This window comes from Pituophis catenifer, unplaced genomic scaffold (assembly GCF_029215685.1).
Source record: "Pituophis catenifer annectens isolate HBS135680 unplaced genomic scaffold, rPitCat1.0.hap2 SCAF_13, whole genome shotgun sequence".
Taxonomy (NCBI): domain Eukaryota; kingdom Metazoa; phylum Chordata; class Lepidosauria; order Squamata; family Colubridae; genus Pituophis; species Pituophis catenifer.
Window position 1 is genome coordinate 15,311,859 of NW_027256893.1, and position 23,992 is coordinate 15,335,850.

The following is a 23,992-nucleotide window of genomic DNA, read 5'->3' on the forward strand; positions in this document are numbered from 1 at the left end:
TCCCGGCACGTTCTTTTCACAGGAATGCAGCCCCCATCCTCGTCTCCCAGGAAACCCTATCTGTACATTCAAAACTAGGTAAAAGTTCATCTCAGCAATAAATCAAGCTTCCGCTCTTTCTGCTTCAACTTGTTATGTCAGCGCTGGAAGAAAGCCTAATTTGGAACGCTGACACAATGATTACCGGGACAAAAATTTTCATGTCAAAATGCATCGGGTACCAATATCGATGAGTTGATTACCAAGGAACCGCTATACTATTAAAAACATTTTGTAAATAAAAAAATAAGAGGACCTAACCAAATGAAATTCAACATACCGTAGATAAAAGTAAGGTTTTACACCTAGGTAAAAAAAAAACCAACTGTATAGGTATAGACTAAGTCAGGACTGTCAAACTCCCGGCCCATGGGCCGAATGTGTCACAGGCTGCCACGCCCACTCCCAGCTTAGTGAAGGGGAAAAGAGTCCCAATACATCACGTGATGCCGTTGTGACGTGAGTTTGACACCCCTGGACTAGGTGAAACTTGGCTTAATGCCAGAAACTGCAAGAGGGATCTTGGAGTCCTAGTAGACAATCACTTAAATATGAGCCAACAATCCTAGGCTGCATTAACAGAGGGAGAGAATCAAGATCATGTGAAGTTCTAGTACAACTTTACAAAGCCTTAGTAAGAGCACACTTGGAATACTGCATCCAGTTCTGGTTACCACAATATAAAAAGATGCTGAAGCTCTGGAAAGAGTGCAGAGAAGAGCAACAAAAATGAGTAGGGGGCTGGAGGGCTGGTAGGCTTCAAAAAGGTTAGCAAGGAGTTCCCTGCTCGTTTGATGGGTGGGTGTGACCATGGTGGGCGTGACCTAGTCAGCCTCCTGCACCACGGCGAGGGGGGGGAGTGTGTTTTTGCCTTCCCCGGGCTCCGGAGGCTTTCTTCGAGCCTCTGGGAGGGAGAAAACGGCCTCCCCAGGCTCCAGAGGCCCTCTGGAGGCCAGGAATGGACCCATATCCAGCCTTCCTGAACTTCCGGTTTTTCGCCTTCCCCGAGCCTCTGTGCCCGCCCTGCACTTACCTGCATCCAAAACGGGCTGTGTGGGGACTCTGGGAAGGATGGGGCAGGATGGGCAGGGCGGGGCCAACCAGGAGCGGGATTTGGGGGGTTCTCTGAACGGCACAGCATTCTTAGCTAGAGGTTCTCCCGAATCCCTGCGAACCCTCAGCAGCCCACCCCTGACCATAAGGCTCAATGTTTACATTTAGTTCTGGTTTTGTATGTTTCCTTAGCAGCCAAAATCAAAACTTATTTCATGTCAAATGAGCTCTCTCCCAGGATTTGAAAGTATTTCCAGATATTTTCTAGGGTGGTATATCTCCCACCTACCCACCCTCCCTTATAGCACTGCACCCTCTATCCGAGCAAGCAGTGTTTCTTTCCACAATATTTAAATTGAAGCTTATAAGAAGATGGGCGTGGCAAGTTTGTCATTATATTGCCACCTCTGATGAGGTGCCACATTTGAACTAAGCCTTCAAACGTGTTGGAAGCTGAAGCTGCAGGTCCTGAAGAGATGGCAAAGGCAGCCGGCTTCTCTGTTTTCAGCATTCTGGTGACAGGATCCGATCGGGGGATCGGTCTGGGTCTGGTGAAGAGGTTTCTGGAGTTGCCCCGTCCACCCAAATGGGTCTTTGCTACAACCCTTGACCTGGAAGGAGAAGAAACCAAGGTAAGAATCAGTTAGCATAACTCATAGCTAGGGAATTTTAGGTAAAATTTGTTACTACCGGTTCTGTGGGCGTGGCTTGGTGGTGGTGGGTTAATGTGATTGGGTGGGCGTGGCGAACTTTTTTTTTTTTTTTTTTTTTTTTTTTTTACTTTTGAAAGCATTTTTTCTACAACCTCTTCAGCCGAACATTTGGGGAGTGATTTCCATGTGAGATAACAAATGCATGTTTTATACAGGTAAAATCATTTTTTGTACAAGCTCTTCGGCCAAAGAGGTTATAGAAAAAAATGCTTTTAAAAGCCTCTGATGATCAGGCAACTCAGCTGGGGTCGTCAGAGGCTTTTAAAAGCATTTTTTTCTATAACCTCTTTGGCCGAAGAGCTTGTACAAAATATGATTTTAGGTGTATAAAACATGCATTTGTTATCTCACATGGAAATCGCTCCCCAAATGTTTGGCCACTACTGGGATCTATTTGTTTCAAGTACCTTTTCAGAATATATTCTTCAAACACACAGCTATAAACACATATATGCAAATACATATACACACACACATAAACACACACACACATTTATGAAAAGCAATTTCAATAGTTATCAAACAAACTCAGTGCCCCCTTTGCTCTTCAATATTAGAAAACCGCCTTCAGCTTCTTATCCAATCCCTTTTCAGCTGGAATTCCAGAAATTCAGAACCCATAATTTCACTTTTTTTCCCATTTCCAGAAAAAAAAAAAGTCTATAAAGTTTCCAGACTTTTATAAAAGTACTTTGTCTTTTGTCCCTGTCCAAATAGGTCAGGGGTGCCATTTCTGCCAGTTCTGGCATTTTCACAATCCATTCTTCCATGGTGGCTGATTCAGTATTTCTCCATCCTTGTGCAACTCATTTGGCAAATCTACCTACTATATACTTGTACCTGAAGTGGTAAAGGCCATGTAAGCAATGAGCTGCCACTCCTTCCGTGATTGAGGGAGGGGGAAGATGCTGCCTAGGGAAAGATAAGTTCAGAGATGATGTAGCAGATGGATTTTTCTTCTTCTCTGGTCTACTTTGAAGAGCTGACAGGTTCTAAGGTGATCCAGTTCCTTGGTGGCACTTCCCAGTGGAAGAGGAGAAGGCTATGAAAAGAGTGGATGTGCCACAACCTCTAGGTTCAGAGAGGCTTTAACATGAAGAATGGCATGTAAGGCTAAGCATGCTTATCCACCCTTTTTCCAGCGATGAATTGAGGAACAGGACTGCCCTATACATTATATTACAGCTGAGGATGCAAGTAAATTATAGACTAATTTTGTGGAGCAGTGTCTCCTCTTCCTTCTATCCTGAACGTTTCTTTGGTTATAAAAAGCAATCTTGCTTTCTTTAATAAGTGGATTGTGATGAGGCAGCGAGCATCACTGGGAGTTGGCAGCAAGCAAATTTGATAATAAATGAATAAAGTTCCTCAGAAGATCTAAAGGTAGGTGTTGCCTGCTCCTTATAAAGTTGCTTCCCCATAGTGAGAAGATGCATTTGAAACACACCTTTGAGTAGGTTGGAAGCAGAAGCCGAAGGTCCTTGAAGAGATGGCAGAGCCAGTTTTCAGCGTTCTGGTGACAGGATCCAATCGGGGGATCGGTCTGGGTCTGGTGAAGAGGTTTCTGGAGTTGCCCTATCCACCCAAATGGGTCTTTTCTACAACCCTTGATCTGGAGCTAGAAGACAACCAGGTAAGAATCACTTTAGCAGAAGATGGGTTGGAAATAGTGGATCATAATTTGAACTGAGGATGAATGTTAACCTTGCATTTTGAATATCCCAGGAATATTCTGACCCACGTATGTTTACACACCAATTATATTCTTTCCTTTTGCAACAGACAGTGGTAAGTAAAATGCAGATTGAGTTCATTCTATTTAAACAGTATAGAGTTCCCCTTTTCTTTTTTCCTTTTCCTTAAATTCTATTGACATTGGTTATTATGTATTAACTTTTTTTCAGTGCATAATCCCCATTGTTTTTTCTTCTCTATAGCATACTTTTTCTTCTATTCAGGCAAAATCATTTTTTAAAGAAAAGCAATGTCGTTCAAAGCAGAGGAAAAGAATAAGCAGAGGAAAGTAGGAAGCGACATAAATTAAGGCATAGGGCAAGAGGTCGGACAGTGAAAAAAAGTTTTAACTAAATTTAATTCACATCAATAAAATTCATGTCATCTCTCTATAATTTTTTTTACCTTTGCAAGCCCTCTTTACTTCCACCCCATAAATACTCTGCTTAATGCATTGTATTCCTACAAAACAAAATGTAGGTAGATCAATTTGCTTGGCACTAAAGGGATGTTTTGGTCCTAATTGGGCAGATAAAAACTGGCAAAATTTTTACAAGATAATACTCAAAATTCCAAAGGTGCCCCCTGCCTCAAAAGTGGAGGGGACTCCAGTGCTGAGCCATTCACCAAGATTTACACCTGGTCAAATTAACAAAATGGCTTCCTACTATAATTAGCTCTCCTAGTCTTCAACAATGGTAGTTGGTCAGATTGCAATCTTACAGTAAGTTCAAAGTAAAAAGCTTTGACCAGCAGTAGAGTATGGAAGGTTTTGGGGAAGCAATATCTGGTTGGATTAAGTTGAATGGGTATGATCCCATGTTGCGTTAAGCCTTATTGTGATTTTTCAAACTTTGCTCGGTCATCTAATGAAGCAGAAATTGCATACCTTTCCTGTTTGCTCTGGCTTTTGAGAGTCTCTCTTTGACATTCAGCTCACATTGTCTGTGAATTTTAACTCACAGAAAAATTATGATTTTTTTCCTCCCCGCCTCCAGGAGCTAAAAGAGTTGGTTTGCAAATATCCGAATCTGGTGGTGTTGCAGTTAGGTAAGTTTCAAGGGCCATGTGAATATGGAGCAAATATGGTATACAAACATCCAGAATAATCAATTCAAAGTTATTCTTGGAATTAACCAAAGCTGTAAATATCATTAGTTCGGTTCAAGAAAGTCAGCTTCCCAGAGAGAAAAGAGAACAGCTTTCTTTTAAACAATGGGGTGTCATCAGAGGTGGCATTCAGCTGGTTCACACCAGTTTGGGTGAACCGGTAGGGAAAATTTGACCTGGTTCACCAAACCGGTAGCGACCTCTGGCTGGCCATACCTCGGCCCTAGTTGCTGCTCGCTTTCCCCACCCAGCCAACGTTCGCTCACCCTGCCTGCCTGCTCAATGCTCATTCCGCCCATCCCAGCCCTATATATATTGCCTTCACCACATGGCCCATCTAATCACCTCATCAGTTGACTCCGTGCTTTGCCTGCTCAGTTCAGTTCATCAAAGGTAAGCATGCTGCCCACTAACACTTTGCCTTGCATAAGGGGCCAGGGCCCCAGGGACACGCCATTCCCCAAGGCCCCAGAGCCACAACCCACCTAAGCTGGGTCAGGAAACGTGCCATTCCTGGGTCCGGCCTTGCTCCAGAGCTGCCGCCTACTTGCCGCCTTGCTTTGTTCTTGCTTTGCTGCTTTCCTTCTGATACCCCCCAGGCTCTGAAATTCTGAGAATGAATCTCTCAGAATGCTATTCCAGAAGGTGGTTAGTTCCATGAAGAGACCCTGAGATCTGTGGTTTCAGGAAGCTCTTCCCTTGCCATTCTTGAAACTCTGTGTTGCTGATGTTGCCAAAAACATCGCTTTTCCTTAGATGTCACTAAACCTGAAAGCATCCAGGCTGCTCTGAACGAAGTGCAGAAATGTGTTGGAGAAGCTGGGCTGACCATCCTAATCAACAATGCCGGTACTTGGGCCTTGAATGATCTGCAAACAGAAAATGCCAAGGATATGATGCGAGTTTATTCTGTCAATACCATTGGTCCACTACAAATGAGTCAGGTTCGTTTATGAATGAAATCCCTTCCAGTGCAAGGAAGACTGCTTTAATTTAGCAGTTTTCCTGGCTATGCTCATATCCGGGGACGTCTATGAAGGTCTTGGAGAAGTCTATGAAGGGCCCCTTGGAAAAGGAGACAGAAGACCTTTTCCTGTCATTGCACAGTTCCTTTCTCTACAAATAACTACAACTCCTTCTCTTTTCTTCTCTCTACAAGGCATTCCTACCCTTGTTGAAGAAGGCAGCCCAGAGAAGCCCATGTCAAGAGCTGAGCACCAGCAAGGCGGCTGTTATTAACATATCTAGCAGTGCAGGCTCTATTGAATGTATGGGTTATTGGGACCAATTGAAAATAATTGGATACTGCTGCGCTAAGGTACCTAGTGAGTTTTCTATGTGGACCTGCCTGCAGATAGTGGGATCTCCCTTTTCATCCATAAGTGCATCTATCTATGCTTGTGTGTCCCTTAAGATGCATTTCTAACCAATTACTGAGATACAATCTTGCATGGAGTCTCAGCTCTGGGTCAGCAATGATGCCTTACCAATAAAGGAGAATGTTTGCAGCTCAGGGTTGAAAGGAGGGGTCGTCCTTGGTGCTCTCTGAGATTTCTTGCTTTCTTGCAGATATTTGATTACCCAAACTAGGTAACATCATCAGCACTGGAAACAAGCAAGCTCAGCGAGCACCAAGGACCCCCTCATGATGCTTTTGCTCTGTAATCTTTGCTCCTCTACAAATGGGGTTCCCAGATTTCGAACTGGTGAAGAGAGCATATGTAAAGATGCTTAGGATAGGATAGGATAGGATAGGATAGGATAGGATAGGATAGGATAGGACAGGACAGGACAGGACAGGACAGGACAGGACAGGACAGGACAGGACAGGATAAAAACCTCAAGTGATAGAGCGCCCATCTTCTTTTGAGCTTTTCCTCACAAGAACTTTGTCCAAATTCAAACGTTCCTTTTTTAAAAACAGAAAAGGTTTCATTTATCATTGAAAAAGATTGACCTTTAATGTAAGGACTGGGATTAAGAAGAAAAAAATATAACTTGAATGGGTGGTCTTTGTGCATTTTTGTTGGATGCTTATCCTACGGTTGGGTAGATAATATATAGAAAACTATGTTCTGTAACTTTAACTGCTACAAAGATGACTAATTGGCTGTGCTAAGCAGACATAAAAGAAGGCAGGAAGTTCATTCACTTCTGCTCCTGCTATTAGAAGGTTGAACTGCTGAAAGGAACTGCGTCTGTGTTACTGAAGAGAACCGGAATTGTAAGCAAACTATGTTTTTGTGTTGAACCGTGATTATTTGAAGAAGTGTTATCTTTGTTTTGAGAAGCCAAGTTTGTTTTTTTTACTACAAGTAAAGACTGTTTATTTTTCTTTAAACGTTCAGAATCTGTGAGTATCTGTGTGTTTTGCTAAGCAACGTATCTATTCGCTGTCTGGTCCGTTGCACCACTTTGCCTGAGGGCAGTTTTACCCTCAACAATTTTGGTGCTACAAAAATCTTTTTTGTCAAAGTGTAAAAGTGAAAGCATCATCAGGAAAGGAGAACAAAACCAATATTGGTAGGAATTGTTGCCTTGGGAAGATACAAATACTTCTTATTTGCAAACGACAACAACAACAACAATTTGATGGGATATTTAATAGATTATTAATATTTTTCAGACTATAAAACGCATTTCCTGCCCCGCAAAAAAAGTTGGGTGGAAATGTCTGTGCATCTTATAGAGCGAATATTGCGGTTGGGGGGGTTGGTGCTGTGCCAATCAGCTGTTCTAGGCGGTGGGGATTAACGCCACCACCTATTGCCATAGCCCATTTGCCGCGGCCCGTTTGCCATTGATCACGGCAAATGGCGGTGAACAGGCAGTTGCAAATGTGTTGCAGCTGCGAACAGCCTATGTAGAACGGGGCAACAAATGAATGGGGGTGAACAGGCAGATTTTTTTTCTTGTTCTACTCCTCTAAAGCTAATGTGCATCTTGCAGTCCGGAGCATCTTATAGTCTGAAAAATACAGTAATTCATGGGCCTTTCCAGCCCCACATAACAGTTAATGTACAACATCCTGCTGTGCACTATTTATCTCCAGGTTTTCCTTCCTTTTTCTCTTCAGTGCTTTCTGATCTCTTTGTTCTTTTCTTAACCCTGCAGGCTGCTTTGAACATGCTCACCAAGTGCCAATCTCTCGAGTATCCGGCCAATGGGATTATGAGCATCGCCATCCATCCCGGCTCAGTTAAAAATGCTGACAATCAAGATGTAAAGTTTTTTTCCTTCATGTTGGTAAAGAGATAACCTATTCCAATGTATTCAGATATACATGTATTCCCAAAGACAGATAATAACGTATGACTTATCTGATCCAAGTCCCTGAAAGTTTTAGTATTCTGATTGTTTCAAGAGCTGTGGTGGCATAGTGGTTGGAGTGCAGTACTGCAGGCTATTTCTGCCACCTTCCGGCTGCCTACAATTTGGCAAATTGAATCTCACCAGGCTCCAGGTTGACTCAGCCTTCCATCCTTCCGAGGTCGGTAAAATGAGGACCTAGATTGTTGGGGGCAATAGGCTGACTCTGTAAACTGCTTAGAGAGAGCTGTAAAGCACTGTGAAGCGGTATATAAGTTTAAGTGCTGTTGCTGTTTAGTTTCTATTTTCTGTTTTGACAAAACAATGTGCTAGTGTAAAAATAAGAGTATATCAAATACTTCTGTTAAAGCTATGCTACTATTTAAATAAAACATTGAATTAGATATAAAAACAACAAAGAATTGGACATTTTAGCTGAACAAATTGTACAAGCAGAACAAAATTAACCCTAAAAAGGTTAAAAATCCATTTCTTCGTAAAAGGAAATCTACCAGATCTTACCTTCTCATGTTTGAATCTCTTTTATTGGTGATTCTCTCTATTTGCTGAGCACTATTTCTGCAGGAAAGCATGTTCTTCTATATGAAATCCATCTCATGTGTAGCATTCCAAGGAGGGTCCACCCATTGAATTTGGATAATGGGGAGGCTTCACATACTAAAGGAAATAATAGACTTCTGCTTTGCAAGTATTAGAAGTAATTTTGTTTATTCGCTACCTGCATTTGCAAGATGTGCTCCTGTGTGATTAACCTAATTTAACAAACCCAAATTTAGGGATTTTCATGAACGTTTTGCAACATCATCATCTTCATCTTCACAAGGGCTGGCCTTGCCATACCTTCATAAGCCAAAATGAGATTGGTCCGTTTCGTACAAATCCATCTCAGTTAGGATTGAACTGATTCTGCTGATCAGCATAGTTGAGGGTTCTGGGCTGGGCAAGACTGATTTCTTAAACCTCACGAGATCTTTTTTTTGTGGTAGCCGGAAATCAGTGTGGAAGAGAGCACGCAAGGCATCCTGACTGTGCTGTCCAAGCTTTGTGAAGAGGACAACGGGACCTTTGTGGATTGGTTGGGTCGCCCAATTCCCTGGTGATCCAGTGGCCTCACCCTTAATAGATCGATGGTGATGGAACCTCTAATAAACCACTGAACATCATGAAAATCATTGTTTTATTTTCTGTTTATTTCAGAAGGTTTTTTAAAAAACATTGTCCAATATTGGGGAGGTTGGGAAGACTTGATTCCAAAGATGTATATAGTATGAACATACATAATACACACACACACACACACACACACACACAAAAGAAAGTTGAGAAGCCAAGCAATAAAAGAAAAAAAAAAGAAAGATAACTAAAGAAACAAAACTCAGGAAAGGTAAAGCAACTTCCAACCTTCTTTGCAACAAACACAATTGTCCTTCCACTCCTCTTCTAGATTACAAAATTCCTTCTGCCCCATATTCAGTCCTTTTTCAGAACTCATCTTTTCACTTTTTTCCCATTTCCAGAAAAAAAAAGTCTATAAAGTTTCCAGACTTTTATAAAAGTACTTCGTCTTTTGTCCCTGTCCAAATAGGTCAGGGGTGCCATTTCTGCCAGTTCTGGCATTTTCACAATCCATTCTTCCATGGTGGCTGATTCAATATTTCTCCATTCTTGTGCAACTCATTTGGCAAATCTACCTACTATATACTTGTACCTGAAGTGGTAAAGGCCACGTAAGCAATGAGCTGCCACTCCTTCCGTGATTGGGGGAGGGGGGAGATGCTGCCTAGGGAAAGATATGTTCAGAGAGGATGTAGCAGATGGTTTTTTTCTTCTTCTCTGGTCTACTTTGAAGGGCTGAGAGGTTCTAAGGTGATCCAGTTCCTTGGTGCCACTTCCCAGTGGAAGAAGATGAGGCTATGAAAAGAGTGGATGTGCCACAACATTTAGGTTCAGAGAGGCTTTAACATGAAGAATGGCATGTAAGGCTAAGCATGCTTATCCACCCTTTTTCCAGCGATGAATTGAGGAACAGGACTGCCCTATACATTATATTACAGCTGAGGATGCAAGTAAATGATAGACAAATTTTGTAGAGCAGTGTCTCCTCTTCCTTCTATCCTGAACGTTCCTTTGGTTATAGCAAGCAATGTTGCTTTCTTTAATAAGTGGATTGTGTTGAGGCAGCCAGACAGTCACTGGGAGTTGGCAGCAAGCAAATTTGATAATAAATGAATAAAGTTCCTCAGAAGATCTAAAGGTGGGTGTTCCCTGCTCCTTATAAAGTTGCTTCCCCATAGTGAGAAGATGCATTTGAAACACACCTTTGAGTAGGTTGGAAGCAGAAGCCGAAGGTCCTTGAAGAGATGGCAGAGCCAGTTGATTTCTGCATTTTCAGCGTTCTGGTGACAGGATCCAATCGGGGGATCGGTCTGGGTCTGGTGAAGAGGTTTCTGGAGTTGCCCCGTCCACCCAAATGGGTCTTTGCTACAAGCCGTGATCTGGAGGGGGAGAAAAGCAAGGTAAGAATCACTTTAACAGAAGATGACTTGGGAAGAGTGATTCTGAAGTTGAACTGAGGTTGAATGTCAACCTTGCATTTTGAGCATCTCAGGAATATTCTGACCGATGTATGTTTACACACCAATTATATTCCTTCCTTTACTTAGCAGTGCTAAGTAAAATGCAGATTGAGTTCATTCTACTTAAACAGTATAGAGTTCCCCTTTTCTTTTTTCCTTTCCCTAAAATTCTATTGACTTTGGTTATTATGTATTAACTTTTTTTCACTGCATAATCCCCATTGTTTTTTCTTCTCTATAGCATACTTTTTCTTCTATTCAGGCAAAAAAACATTTTTTTTAAAGAAAAGCAATGTCGTTCAGAGCAGAGGAAAAGAATAAGCAGAGGAAAGTAGGAAGCGACATAAATTAAGGCATAGTGCAAAAGGTTGGAGAGTGAAAACAAGTTTTAATTAAATCTAATTCAAATCAATAAAATTCATGTCATCTCTCTATAATTTTTTTTTACCTTTGCAAGCCCCCTTTACTTCCACCGCATACATACTCTGCTTAATGCATTGTATTCCTACAAAACAAATGTGAGTAGATAATTCGCTTGGCACTAAAGGGATGTTTTGGTCCTAACTGGGCAGATAAACATTGGCAAAATTTTTACAAGATAATACTCAAAATTCCAAAGGTGCCCCCTGCCTCAAAAGTGGAGGGGACTCCAGTGCTGAGCCATTCACCAGGATTTACACCTGGTCAAATTAACAAAATGGCTTCCTACTTTAATTAGCTCTCTTAGTCTTCAACAATGATAGTGTCGAGCCCCCGCTGGGACTCGCCATTCCTGGGGCCTGGGGGACAATTGGAGCGTCCACCTGAATGCCTAGGACAGTGGGGACGGCTCCGCGCAGCAGCCAGCCGGATTCAGCCTCGAACGACACTCAGCCTTGAAAAGCCGGCGCAGCTTCCCGACTCTGAGTTGCCGGTGCTGTCCTATGACGCTACGGCTGTGCCGATACCATTGACGGGAGGGGTTGTCAACCCGCTGAACAGCTGATGTGAGGAGTTGGGATTTGAGTCCCGGATGATAGTTTAGGAGCCGGGGAGGAAATAAATAGCGCTGCATGGCGGTTGCGTGCAGCCCTGACTTAAACCCCGTGATCCAGCTTGTTCTGTTCTTCTTGCTGTGCTGCTGCTAAACCTTGATTAAACTATTGCCACGCCTGAGTGGCGTAGGAGGCTAATGCCTCCCACTAAGGCAGCATTTAACATCCAGCTGCCTACAATTACTGCGAGTTCAATTCTCACCAGGCTCAAGGTTGACTCAGCCTTCCATCCTTTCTAAGGTGGGTAAAATGAGGACCCGGTTTGTGGGGGCAATAAGCTGACTTTGTATAAAATATACAAAAGTATGAAGGCTATTGCTTAACGCATTGTAAGCCGCCCTGAGTCTCCGGAGAAGGGCGGCATATAAAAATAAATTAAAAAAAAAAAAGACAACCTTTCCTGGTTCTTTTTGACGGCCACGGACTGGATGAGACACAGAGCCGAGAGGTAGTTGGACAGACTGCAATCTTATAGTAAGGATTTATACTTAAAAAGCTTTGAACCAGGAGTAGAGTATGGAAGGTTTTGGGGAAGCAATATCTGGTTGGATTAAGTTGAATGGGTATGAGCCCATGTTGCGTTAAGGCTTATTGTGATTTTTCAAATTTTGCTCGGTCATCTAATGAAGTAGAAATTGCATACCTTTCCTGCTTGCTCTGGCTTTTGAGAGTCTCCTCTTTGACATTCAGCTCACATCCTTGTCCGTGAATTTTAACTCACAGAAAAATTACAATCTTTTTTTTTCCCTCCAGGAGCTAAGAGAGTTGGTTTGCAAATACCTGAATCTGGTGGTGTTGCAGTTAGGTAAGTTTCAAGGGCCATGTGAAAATGGAGCAAATATGGTATTATATAAACGTCCAGAATAACCAATTCAAAGTTATTCTCAGAATTAACCAAAGCTGTAAATATCATTGGTTGAGTTTATGAAAGTCAGAAAAGAGTTTAATTCTCTGGAGAACAGCTTTCTCCAGAGAATGTTTTGAACAATGAGGAATCGTGGTAAGTATCTGTGGTTCCAGAGTATTCCATTTGAAGAATTACTCTGCAGTTTTTCTATTGAAAGACTTCCACATTTACTGTTGATATGGTCAGATGATCCGTGAATAAGCTCATTTGTTGTTGGTGGTGGTGGTGGTTGAAGTTGGGTCACGGTGGCTTCTTTGAGTTGGAGTAGATTGTTGTGTGACCCTCCCTAGTTAAAAATAGACCAACTGTTCCCCCTTCTAAGAGGTTGGCAGTCAGATAAAACTCCATGCATGGGCATCTGACATAAGGTAACATCTGCATCTCTTTGTTTTGAGAAGGGAAGGAGACTGTACACAGCAATCTTTTTCAAAATTAACAGCTTTAAGATATGTGGACTTCAACTCCCAGAACTGAACTCCCAACAGTTCTGAGAGTTAATAAACTGACGGAATCTCAGATAGGTTGCCCAAGATTATTTTAGCAGGCAAACGTTTATATTAGTTCACACGGGTCAGGAAGACCTCCTGGGTATCTTTGTATTTTAATTATTTATTCAATTTCTGTAGCCGCCTCTCTCAATGCAACTGACTCAATTGTCGGTATGGGTATGAATGTTGCAGAAACAGTGTTGGTTGTCAATTTACGTAATGGGTTTGGGTTAGGCAATCATGACTTGGGTGTAACGCCTAAAGACTATCTGAGTTAAACTGAGTTTAGCCTTATGTGGGAGTCAGTTCAGAGCAGAGTGACTAGTCAACTGATGTAATCATAGAAGGTCTTGCTTTGCTGCTTTGCTTCTGATACCCCCCAGGCTCTGAACTTCTGGGGATGAAGTTCTTGGGCTGCTATTCCAGAAGGTGGTTAGTTGCATGAAGAGACACCAAGATCTGTGGTTTCAGGAAGCTCTTGCCTTACCATTCTTGAAACTCTGTGTTGCTGATGTTGCCCAAAACATTGCTTTTCCTTAGATGTCACTAAACTTGAAAGCATCCAGGCTGCTCTGAACGAAGTGCAGAAATGTGTTGGAGAAGCTGGGCTGACCATCCTAATTAACAATGCCGGTATTTTGGCCTTCAATGATCTGCAAACCGAAAATGCCAAGGATATGATGCGAGTTTATTCTGTCAATACCATTGGTCCACTACAAATGAGTCAGGTTTGTTTATGAATGAAATCCCTTTCAGTGCAAGGAAGACTGCTTTAATTAAAGCAAAAAAGATTGAGCCCTTGAATGCAGTACAACTCGGGGGCACGGTATCACTGTAGTGCCTCAAAACAACAAAGTAGAAATTGTACATTGGTTTGGGATCAGGTTGACACATTAGGGGTGGATGCTCCCTTTTAAGGAGTGTTGGAATGTAGCAGTTTTCCTGGCTGTGCTCAGATCAGGGTCTATAAAATGAGTCAGGTTCGTTTATGAATGAAATCCCTTCCAGTGCAAGGAAGACTGCTTTAATTTAGCAGTTTTCCTGGCTATGCTCATATCCGGGGACGTCTATAAAGGTCTTGGAGAAATCTATGAAGGGCCCCTTGGAGAAGGAGACAGAAGACCTTTTCCTGTCATTGCACAGTTCCTTTTCCTACAAATAACTGCAGGTCCTTCTCTTTTCTTCTCTCTACAAGGCATTCCTACCCCTGCTGAAGAAGGCAGCCCGGAGAAGCCCATGTCAAGGGCTGAGCACCAGGAAGGCAGCCATTATTAACATATCCAGCAATGCAGGCTCTATTGAACTTATGGGTTATTGGGACCAATTTAAAATAATTGGACTCCGCTGCGCTAAGGTACCCAGTGAGTTTTCTATGTGAACCTGCCTGCAGATAGTGGGACCTCTCTTTTCATCCATAAGTGCATCTGTCCATGCTTGTTTGTCCCTTAAGATGCATTTCTAAGCAATTACTGAGATACAATCCTGCGTGGTATCTCAGCTCTGGGTCAGCAATGATGCTTTACCAATAAAGGAGAATGTTTCTAGCCCAGGGTTGAAAGGAGGGGTCGTCCTTGGTGCTCTCTGAGCTTGCTTGTTTTCTTGCAGAGGTATCATTATCCAAATTAGGTAACATCATCAGCACTGGAAACAAGCAAGCTGAGAAAGCACCAAGGACCCCCTCATGATGCCTTTGCTGATGTCATTTTGGTCTTCTACAAATGGGGTTCCCACATTTTGAACTGGTGAAGAGAGCATATGTGAAGGTGCTTCCTTGAGAATGGAATAGAAATAGAAATAGAACAGGACAGGTTGGGAACAAGCAGGAGGACCTATACTATTTGAGATATGTGGCTGTCTAGTCTCTTCTTAAAAACCTCCAGTGATGGAGTGCCTATCTTCTTTTGAGCTCTTCCTCACAAAAACTTTGTCCAAATTCAATTGTTCCTTTTTTAAAAACAAAAAAAACAAAAGAGATTTTATTTACCAGTGAGAAAGATAGACCTCTCATTAAGGACAGAAATTAAGAAGACAAAAAAACATCACTTGAATGAGTGGTCTTTGTGCATTTTGGTGCTACAAAAATCTTTTCCATTTTTGTCAATGTCTCAAAGTGAAAATGTCATCAGGAAAGAAGAAGAAAAACCAATATTGGTGGGAATTGTTGCCTTGGGAAGATACAAATACTTCTTATTTGCAGGAAACAACAACAAGAAGAATTTGATGGGATATTGCTTTGACAGGTCAGACAGATCATTAAAAATACCTGACACACATTTTCACATGCATGATATGCAGAATAATTAAAAAATACATTTCTTCGCTTTTGTATCTTCAAATATTTTTTTTAGTTCAGTTCTGGTGTAATTCATAGCCTTTCCAGCCCCACATGTAACACCTCTCCTACGCGAGCTGCACTGGCTCCCAGTGGCCTTCCAAGTGCGCTTCAAGGTGTTGGTTCTTACCTTTAAAGTGCTCCATGGCTTAGGACCTGGGTACCTACGAGACCACCTTCTGCAACCGATAACCTCCCACCAACCAGTATGCTCCCACAGAGTGGGCCTTCTCAGGGTGCCGTCACTAAAGCAATGTCGACTGGTGGTTCCCAGGGGGAGAGCCTTCTCTGTGGGTGCATCTACCCTTTGGAACAGGATACCCCCAGGGATACGAATGATCCCAGATCTCTGTACTTTCCGTCATGCACTTAAGACCTTTCTGTTTCACCTAGCCGGGCTGGCATAAATTTTTCTAATTGTCTAAATTTTATGCTAGAAGACCTTAACTTAACTGATGAGCCAAATTGGCTTAATTATCTTAAATTGCTTCTATTTCACATTTTTATATATATGTTTATTTTGACTGTTCACTGCCCTGAGTCCTTCGGGAGAAGGGCGGTATAAAAATTAAATAAATAAATAAACATAACCGTTAATGTACAATATCCTGTTGTGTACTATTTATCTTCAAGTTTTCTTTCCTTTTTTTCTTCAGTGCTTTCTGATCTCTTTGTTCTTTTCTTAACCCTGCAGGCTGCTTTGAACATGCTCACCAAGTGCCAATCTCTCGAGTATCCGGCCAATGGGATTATGAGGATTGCCATCCATCCCGGTTCAGTTAAAACTGGTGGCAATCCATATGTAAGATGTTTTTTTTTAATGTGGGAAAAGATATAACACACTCCAATGAATTCAGATGTACATATATCCCCCCAAATAGACAATAACGTATGAATTATCTGACCTAAGTCCCTGAAAGTTTTAGTATTCTGATTATTTGGTTTTTATTGTCTTGTTTGATAAAAAAATGTGCTGGTGTAAAAATAAGAGTATATCAAATACTTCTATTAAGGGGGGAGATGCTGCCTAGGGAAAGATAAGTTCAGAGAGGATGTAGCAGATGGTTTTTTTCTTCTTCTCTGGTCTACTTTGAAGGGCTGACAGGTTCTAAGGTGATCCAGTTCCTTGGTGGCACTTCCCAGTGGAAGAGGAGAAGGCTATGAAAGGAGTGGATGTGCCACAACCTCTAGGTTCAGACAGGCTTTAACATGAAGAATGACATGTAAGGCTAAGCATGCTTATCCACCCTTTTTCCAGCGATGAATTCAGGAATAAGACTGTGCTATACGTTATATTACAGCTGGGGATACAAATAAACCATAGACAAATTTTATAGAACAATAAAGTCTTTGATAAAAGTACTTATTGCTTTGTCTCTGTCCAAATAGGTTGGCAATGCCAGTTCTGCCATTTTCACAATCCATTCCTCCATTGTGGGTTATTTCAGAATTTCTCCATCATTGTGCATATCATAATCTTGGTGACTCCACGTCTTTCCCTGTACTTGAAGTGGTGAAGGCCACGTAAGCAATGATCTGCCACACCTTTCAGGTGGCAACTGTGAGGGACAAAGAACATTTTTTAATTTGAATTGTTCTGCCGCTGCCGCCATCTCCGCCAGTCCATCAAGCCAGAAAGGTTGGAGACCACCGATTTAAAGCTAGGCTTCTCACCCATCCCTTTTCCAGGGATGAATTCTGTCAGGGTAATGAAAATTTAAAGCTGACCAGCCCCTTTAAGACTGAGGATGAGTCAGCAGGGTTATTGCCCTTTAAGAAGCTGTCTATATAAGCGAGGCCATTAGGGGGCGTCTCTCTCTCCTCGTGTATCACAATCCTTGTTGTGTTCTACCTGCATTGTAATTCTCTGTGTAGAGTTGAAGATTGATTGATTGCCTACTGCGTGTATGTATGATATGTGCCTACCATGTGTATCAGTGGTGGGTTGCTCCCGGTTTGGTCCGGTTCTTGCGAACTGGTAGTAATGGTGGGAGGCTCCGCCCACCCCCTCGATGACATCACTGATGATCCGCGCATGCGCGGAAGTGCACATGAATGTGCAAGTGCGCACACACGTTCCCATTCCCTGGTAGTAAAGGTAAATGGAACCCACTCCTGACTTCTATGTATCTATATAGACGTCTTGTACATAAACCACTGTTTGTAATGACAAAACCTCTGTGTCCTGTATTTTGCTTCTGGGTTGTCTCAAAACAGTAGTCATACTGTGCACACACTGACAAATTTAAGGAAAAAGGAGTGTCTATAAAGTATTTTACATTAGAGGATGCTATTAAATCATACACAAATTTTGCAGGGCAGTAGCTTATCTTCCTGAATGTTCCTTCAGTTCTTGTAAGCAGTGCTGTTTTCTGTAATAACTAAGTCAAATGTAGTGAGCTACCCAGAGTCAGTGGGAGTTGATGGCAAACAAATTTAACAAGAAATAAATAAATCTTTCTCAGAGGGTGGGTGTTGCCTATTCCTTATATTGCTACCTCACATTGTGAGAAGATGCATTCGAAACACGCCTTTGAGCAACTTGGAAGCAGAAGCTGCAAGTCCTTGAAGAGATGGCGAAGTCGGTGGATTTCTGCGTTTTCAGTGTTCTGGTGACAGGATCCAATCAGGGGATCGGTTTGGGTCTGGTGAAGAGGTTTCTGGAGCTGCCTTCTCCACCCAAATGGGTCTTCGCTACAACCTGGAAAGGAGAAGAAACCAAGGTAAGTCTGAGTTAGCACAGGATGGAAATAGTGGTTCAGAAATTGAACTGAGGCTGAAGTTGAATTAAGGGTGAATGTCATGCTTGCATTCTGAGCCCTCCAGGAATATTGCAATGACACACCAATTATATTCTTCATTTTTGCAGCAATGAATGCTAAGCAAAGTACACTTTGAGTTCATTCCATTTATAGAATAAATAATAATAATAATAATAATAATAATAATAATAATAATAATAATAATAATTCTGAGATTGTCTTCTTTGGCATCCAGCTCATGTCATTATCTGTGAATGTTAACTCACAGAAAAACCTATGATCTCCTTTTCGTTCAGGAGCTGAAGGAGTTGGCTTGCAAACATCCGAATCTGGTGGTGTTGCAATTAGGTAAGTTTCAAGGGCCACGTGAAAACAGAGCCAATTTGGTACTACAGGAATGTCCAGAGCCAGAGCTACTATTTTAAAGTTATTCTTGGAACGAACCAAAGATGTAACATCATTGGTTGTGTTCCCATAAGTCCACTTCCCATGGAGAAAATAATTTACAGTAATTTATATGCCTCTGACATGTAAGAACAGCTTTCCACAGAGAATGTTTCGAATAAATATGTATCATGATATATATCTGTGGCTCCAGGGGGTTCTGCAACTTTGGTGTTGAAATCTTGCAATTACAGAACTTCATGTTGCTGATGTTTCAATAACCTTGTTTTTTCCTGAGATGTCACCAAACCTGAAAGCATCCAAGCCGCTCTGAAAGAAGTGCAGAAATGTGTCGGAGAAGGAGGCCTGACCATCCTATACAACAATGCCGGCGTTTGGGCCATGAATGATCTGCAAACAGAAAATGCTAAGGATATGATGCGAGTTTACTCTGTGGATGTGATTGGAACCCTACAAATGAGTCAGGTTCGTTTATGAACAAACCCCCTTTCAATGCAAGGAAGACTGCTTTAATTAAAGCCAAAAAGATTGAGCCCTTCAATTCAATATAATTCGGGGGTACCGTAACACTGTAGTGTCTCAAAATAATGAAGTAGAAATTGTACATTGATTTGGGATCAGGTTGACACATTAGGGGTGGAGGCTCCCTTTTAGGCAGCGTTGGAATGTAGCAGTTTTCCTGGCTGTGCTCAGATCAGGGAACGTCTGTGAAAGTCCCCTTGGAGAAGGAGATGGAAGACCCTTCCCTGTCATTGTCAGCTCCTTCTCTTTTCTTCTCTCTACAAGGCATTCCTACCCCTGCTGAAGAAGGCTGCCCAGAGAAGCCCATGTCAAGGGCTGAGCACCAGCAAGGCGGCTATTATTAACATGTCCAGCATTACAGCCTCAATTGAACTTATGGCTGGTTTTGAACAATTTAAAATGATTGGATACCGCTGCACTAAGGTACCTAATGAGTTTTTTATGTGGATCTGCCTGCATATCCCTGAGGGCATCTGCCCATGCTTCTGTTTCCCTAAATGTGCATATTAATCAATTGCTGAGATGCAGCCCTGTGTGGTGTCCCAGCTCTGGATCAGCAATGATGCTTTAGTATAGTATAGTATAGTATAGTGTAGTGTAGTGTAGTGTAGTGTAGTGTAGTGTAGTATAGTATAGTATAGTATAGTATAGTATAGTATAGTATAGTATAGTATAGTATAGTATAGTACAGTACAGTACAGTACAGTACAGTACAGTACAGTACAGTACAGAACAGAACAGAACAGAACAGAACAGAACAGAATAGAATAGAATAGAATAGAATTCTGTATTGGCCAAGTGTGATTGGACACACAAGGAATTTGTCTTTGTGCTCTCGGTGTACATAAAAGACAAGATACGTTCATCAAGAATCGTAAGGTACAACACTTAATGATAGTCATAGGGTACAAATAAGCAATCAGGAAACAATATCAATATTTGCGCTGTCGTCTGTGCTCTTCTACAAGCAGTTTCCCCAGTTCTGATGCAGACGCCTTGTATGAAAGTGCTCCCTTCCACTTTTAAGCTCTTCCTCACAAGAACTTTGTTCAAATTCAGTGGGAAAGGATGCTTTGAAAAAGAAATTTCATTTTTTTTTTTTTTTGAGAATGATTTACATCTAATGTAAGGACTGAGATAAAGAAAAGAAAAGAAAAAAGAAAAGAAAAGAGTAACTTAAACAGGTTGTTTTTGTACTGCCCAAATGTTACCCTTTTCATTTATTGTATAAAAGTCAACAAATCATCAGGAAAAAAACTAAAAAAAACCAATATCAGTATGAATGTTTGCCTTGGGGTAGTATAAATACTTCTTGTTTGCAAAAAGCAGGTACCTTGGTACTCAACTGCTTTGAAACTCATCAAATTTGGTACTCAGTATACTTTGACATTAAAATTTTGTCCTGGTACTCATTGTTTGTTTGGTACACACAAACTCGAACTTGCAGACTGCTGGTCATTTGCCTCCTTTTAGAGGGTCGTTGAAGCACTTGGACCAACAGTCTGCAAGGAATATAAATTCTTTGATTCCCCACCATCCAGTCAGAGCTGAAGAAGCTTCTTGGATGAGAAGCAAAATGTCTTCAAAGAAAAAACCAGAAAGTCCAGTTGCCCCCTGAAAAAGCACCTTTGGGACAGAATAATTGAGATACATATTAAGATACCCTTGTGTGATACCCTTGGTATGACCTCAAGGAATTTTTCAATTCATTGCTGGTGTACCTCATAGGCCTTTCCAGCCCCCCCTGTAACCTTTAATATACAATATACAATATAATATCCAGTGTGCACATGGTGGCACAGTGGCTAAGACGCTGAGCTTATCGATCGAAAGGTTGGCAGTTCAGCGGTTTGAATCCCTAGTGCTGCGTAATGGGGTGAGCTCCCGTTACTTGTCCCAGTTTCTGCCAACCTAGCAGTTCCGGGGTACCGGGGTATATACGAGACCGCCTTCTGCCATCGACAGCCTCCCACCGGCCAATACGCTCCCACAGAGAGGGGCTCCTCAGGGTGCCGTCGGCCAAACAATGTCGACTGGCGATGCCCAGGGGGAGAGCCTTCTCTGTGGGGGCAGCAGCCCTCTGGAATGAGCTGCCCCTAGATGTGCGTATGATCCCTGACCTGCGTACCTTTCGCCGCGCCCTGAAGACCCTCTTGTTTCAACAAGCTGGGCTGGCCTAACATGAATATGAATTTTAATGGGTGTATGTCAGTTTTTAATTTGTGGGCCAAATTTCTGTATATTTGATTTTAATGGTTTTTAAATTTTGTAAATTTTATGTGTTTTAATATGGCTGTACACCGCCCTGAGTCCTTTGGGAGAAGGGCGGTATAGAAATCTATTTAAAGTAAAGTAAAGTAAAGTCAGTTTGAAAGCACATAAAAAAAACAATTCAAGTAGAAAAATAGGGACCATCTTTGGTGGGAAGGTAACAGCGTTCCGTGTGCCTTTGCCGCCCACATGACCACGGAGACGTCTTCGGATGTGCAAGGGGGATGTTTACCTTTACCTTTACGTGTACTGTTTATCTCCACCGTATCCTTCCTTTTGTACTTCAATGCATTTTCTTTTTTTCCTTACTCTTGCAGGCTGCTCTAAACATGCTGACCAAGTGTCAGTCTCTTGGATATTCAGCCGATGGCATCATGAGTGTCGCCATGCACCCTGGAATAGTTAATACTACTAACAACCCAGCCGTAAGTTTTTCTTTTTGACATGGAAAACCAATAAAGGAAAATATTTGCAGTTCAGGGTTGAAATGAAGGGTCCTTGGTGCTCTCTGAACTTGGTTGTTTTCTTGTAGACGTTTCGTTACCCAACTAAGTAATATCATCAGTGCTAGTGATGTTCCCTACCACTGATGACTAGCATTGATGATGTTACTTAGTTTGAGTAATGAAACGTCTGCCAGAAAACAACCAAGCTCAGAGAGCACCAAGGGCTCCTCACAGATGAATAACTTAATGGGAGTCCCTGAAAGTTTTGGTATTCTGATTATTTGGGTCTTTAGTGCTTTGTGTGATGAAACAATGTGCTAGTATAAAAATAGACACATCAATTACTTCTGTTAAAGTTACACTACATGTTGAATTAAAGCATTGAATGAGGTGTAAAGACAGTGAAGGAACAGAAACTGAACAATCTTTCCCTATAAAAGTTAAAATCCATTTTCTCTTAAAAGGAAATCTACTAAATAATAATAATAATAATAATAATAATAATAATAATAATAATAATAATAATAATAATAATAATAATAATTTTATTTCTATACCGCCCTTCTCCCGAAGGACTCAGGGCGGTGTACAGCTATTAAAAACACAAAAATATACAGACATCAATTAAAAAATAATTAAAATTATTAAATAATTTCGGCCCAAATTAAAACCCAAAAATTTAAAACACCCAATTTAAAATCATTTACATTGATAGCCCGGCCTGGCAGAACAGCAGGGTCTGAACAGCGAAATACACGGAGGTCGGAGATCTTGCGCAATTTCGGGGGCAGTTCATTCCACAGGGCAGGAGCTCCCACAGAGAAGGCCCTCCCCCTGGGTGTCACCAGCCGACATACCTTGGCCGATGGTACCCTGAGGAGCCCCTCTCTGTGGGAGCGGACTGGCCGGTGGGAGGCTACTGGTGGCAGAAGTCGGTCTCGAAGGTACCCGGGTCCTAAGCCATGGAGCGCTTTAAAGGTGGTGACCAACACCTTGAATCGCACCCGGAAGACAACTGGGAGCCAGTGCAGCTTGCGCAGGAGAGGTGTCACATGGGCACAACGAGTCGCGCCCATAAGCACCCGCACGGCCGCATTCTGGACCAGTTGGAGCCTCCGAGTGCTCTTCAAGGGGAGCCCCATGTAGAGAGCATTAAAGTAGTTCAGCCGGGAGGTGACCAGGGCGTGAGTGACCGTGCGCAAGGCGTCCCAGTCCAGAAAGGGCCGCAATGGGCCGCAAATCTTACCTTCTCGTGCTTAAATCTCTTCTACTTGTGATTCTCCCTATTTGCCAAGGGCTCTTTCTGCAGGAAAGCACGTGCTTATATACGAAATGAGAAGGACTACGTTCATGTCATATCTGAGATTCAAAGCAGGGTTGACACATTAGTTTCGGAAATCATAACAGGGGAAGATTCACATAGCAAAGCAAATAATAAGAGTTCCATTTTGCAAATATTAGAAGTAATTTTATCGACTTAGTATCTGCACTTTCAAGGCCTGCTCATCCACGGTCAACTTAACTAACCCAAATTTAGGGATTTACACGATGCTTTGCATCATCACCCATCATAGGGGCTGTGCTTGCATACTGTACCTTTATAAGCCAAAATGAGATTGGCCTGTTTTAATACAAATCCTTCTCTATATTAGAGTTGAACATTTATGGTCAAGGGGTCCAACTGTCAGGGTTCCAAGTAACATACCCATAGCAAACAAAACTCTGAGGCAGGTAGATTCCTCAAAGAATAAGTTTATTTGGCATGATTATTAGGTGAAAACTGACTCTGAATATTCCCACAGTTTTCACCTAATTAAAAGTAAAACTTTGTCACTTTTCCAAACCAACCAGTCCCATGGAACAATCAGGATACAGTCCAGTTGCTAGATGACATCAGTCTCCTCCTTCCAAACACCTGCTGTAATGTCCTTGGTTCCCAAGGGGAAGTATTTCGTCTTGATTATAATGCCCCAACTATCTCGATTCCCCCCTCCCTATCCCTCGGTCCAGTGTGTCAGCACTGAAGTCTCAAAATGGCCTCAATCAGGCCAGCTTCAGGGTTGACAGGAGCTGCATTCTGCTGATCTGCTTTTGGGAGGGTTCTGGACTGGGCAGGACTGATTCTCTAAACTTCATGAGATCCTTTTTTGTGGCAGGGGAAAGTCAGTGTGGAAGAGAGCACCCAAGGCATCATTACTGTGTTGCCCAAGCTTTGCGAAGAGGACAACGGGACCTTTGTGGATTATTTGGGTCGTCGACTTCCTTGGTGA

The 23,992-nt window shown here is 42.1% G+C and overlaps 3 protein-coding genes across 3 annotated transcripts; all 3 read left to right on the forward strand.

Moving 5' to 3' along the window:
* Positions 1–1,534: 1,534 nt before the first annotated feature.
* LOC139323553 (C-signal-like) lies at positions 1,535–9,079 on the forward strand. The gene is made up of 6 exons (XM_070952955.1): positions 1,535–1,724; positions 4,538–4,589; positions 5,406–5,593; positions 5,809–5,967; positions 7,764–7,871; positions 8,966–9,079. The coding sequence occupies exons 1-6, from the start codon at positions 1,569–1,571 to the stop codon at positions 9,077–9,079; spliced, it is 777 nt and encodes a 258-aa protein (XP_070809056.1). The 5' UTR covers positions 1,535–1,568.
* A 1,198-nt stretch (positions 9,080–10,277) lies between these two features.
* Positions 10,278–16,580, forward strand: LOC139323741 (uncharacterized). The gene is made up of 6 exons (XM_070953208.1): positions 10,278–10,495; positions 12,343–12,394; positions 13,525–13,712; positions 14,180–14,338; positions 16,011–16,118; positions 16,575–16,580. The coding sequence occupies exons 1-6, from the start codon at positions 10,340–10,342 to the stop codon at positions 16,578–16,580; spliced, it is 669 nt and encodes a 222-aa protein (XP_070809309.1). The 5' UTR covers positions 10,278–10,339.
* A 1,274-nt stretch (positions 16,581–17,854) lies between these two features.
* LOC139323709 (C-signal-like) lies at positions 17,855–23,992 on the forward strand. Its single transcript, XM_070953164.1, has 6 exons — positions 17,855–18,039; positions 18,375–18,426; positions 18,761–18,948; positions 19,270–19,428; positions 21,594–21,701; positions 23,879–23,992. The coding sequence occupies exons 1-6, from the start codon at positions 17,890–17,892 to the stop codon at positions 23,990–23,992; spliced, it is 771 nt and encodes a 256-aa protein (XP_070809265.1). The 5' UTR covers positions 17,855–17,889.

What these genes read in the sequence shown, in the direction of transcription:
- LOC139323553 (XM_070952955.1), top strand. Translation starts at nt 1,569, where the DNA reads ATGGCAAAGGCAGCCGGCTTCTCTGTTTTCAGCATTCTGGTGACAGGA. An exon ending in TTGGATACTGCTGCGCTAAG is followed by an intron (nt 5,968 to 7,763) that starts GTACCTAGTGAG and finishes TTAACCCTGCAG; the next exon opens with GCTGCTTTGAACATGCTCAC. An exon ending in AAAATGCTGACAATCAAGAT is followed by an intron (nt 7,872 to 8,965) that starts GTAAAGTTTTTT and finishes TTTTTGTGGTAG; the next exon opens with CCGGAAATCAGTGTGGAAGA.
- LOC139323741 (XM_070953208.1), top strand. Translation starts at nt 10,340, where the DNA reads ATGGCAGAGCCAGTTGATTTCTGCATTTTCAGCGTTCTGGTGACAGGA. An exon ending in GTCCACTACAAATGAGTCAG is followed by an intron (nt 13,713 to 14,179) that starts GTTTGTTTATGA and finishes TCTCTCTACAAG; the next exon opens with GCATTCCTACCCCTGCTGAA. An exon ending in TTGGACTCCGCTGCGCTAAG is followed by an intron (nt 14,339 to 16,010) that starts GTACCCAGTGAG and finishes TTAACCCTGCAG; the next exon opens with GCTGCTTTGAACATGCTCAC.
- LOC139323709 (XM_070953164.1), top strand. Translation starts at nt 17,890, where the DNA reads ATGGCGAAGTCGGTGGATTTCTGCGTTTTCAGTGTTCTGGTGACAGGA. An exon ending in TCTGGTGGTGTTGCAATTAG is followed by an intron (nt 18,427 to 18,760) that starts GTAAGTTTCAAG and finishes TTTTTTCCTGAG; the next exon opens with ATGTCACCAAACCTGAAAGC. An exon ending in GAACCCTACAAATGAGTCAG is followed by an intron (nt 18,949 to 19,269) that starts GTTCGTTTATGA and finishes TCTCTCTACAAG; the next exon opens with GCATTCCTACCCCTGCTGAA.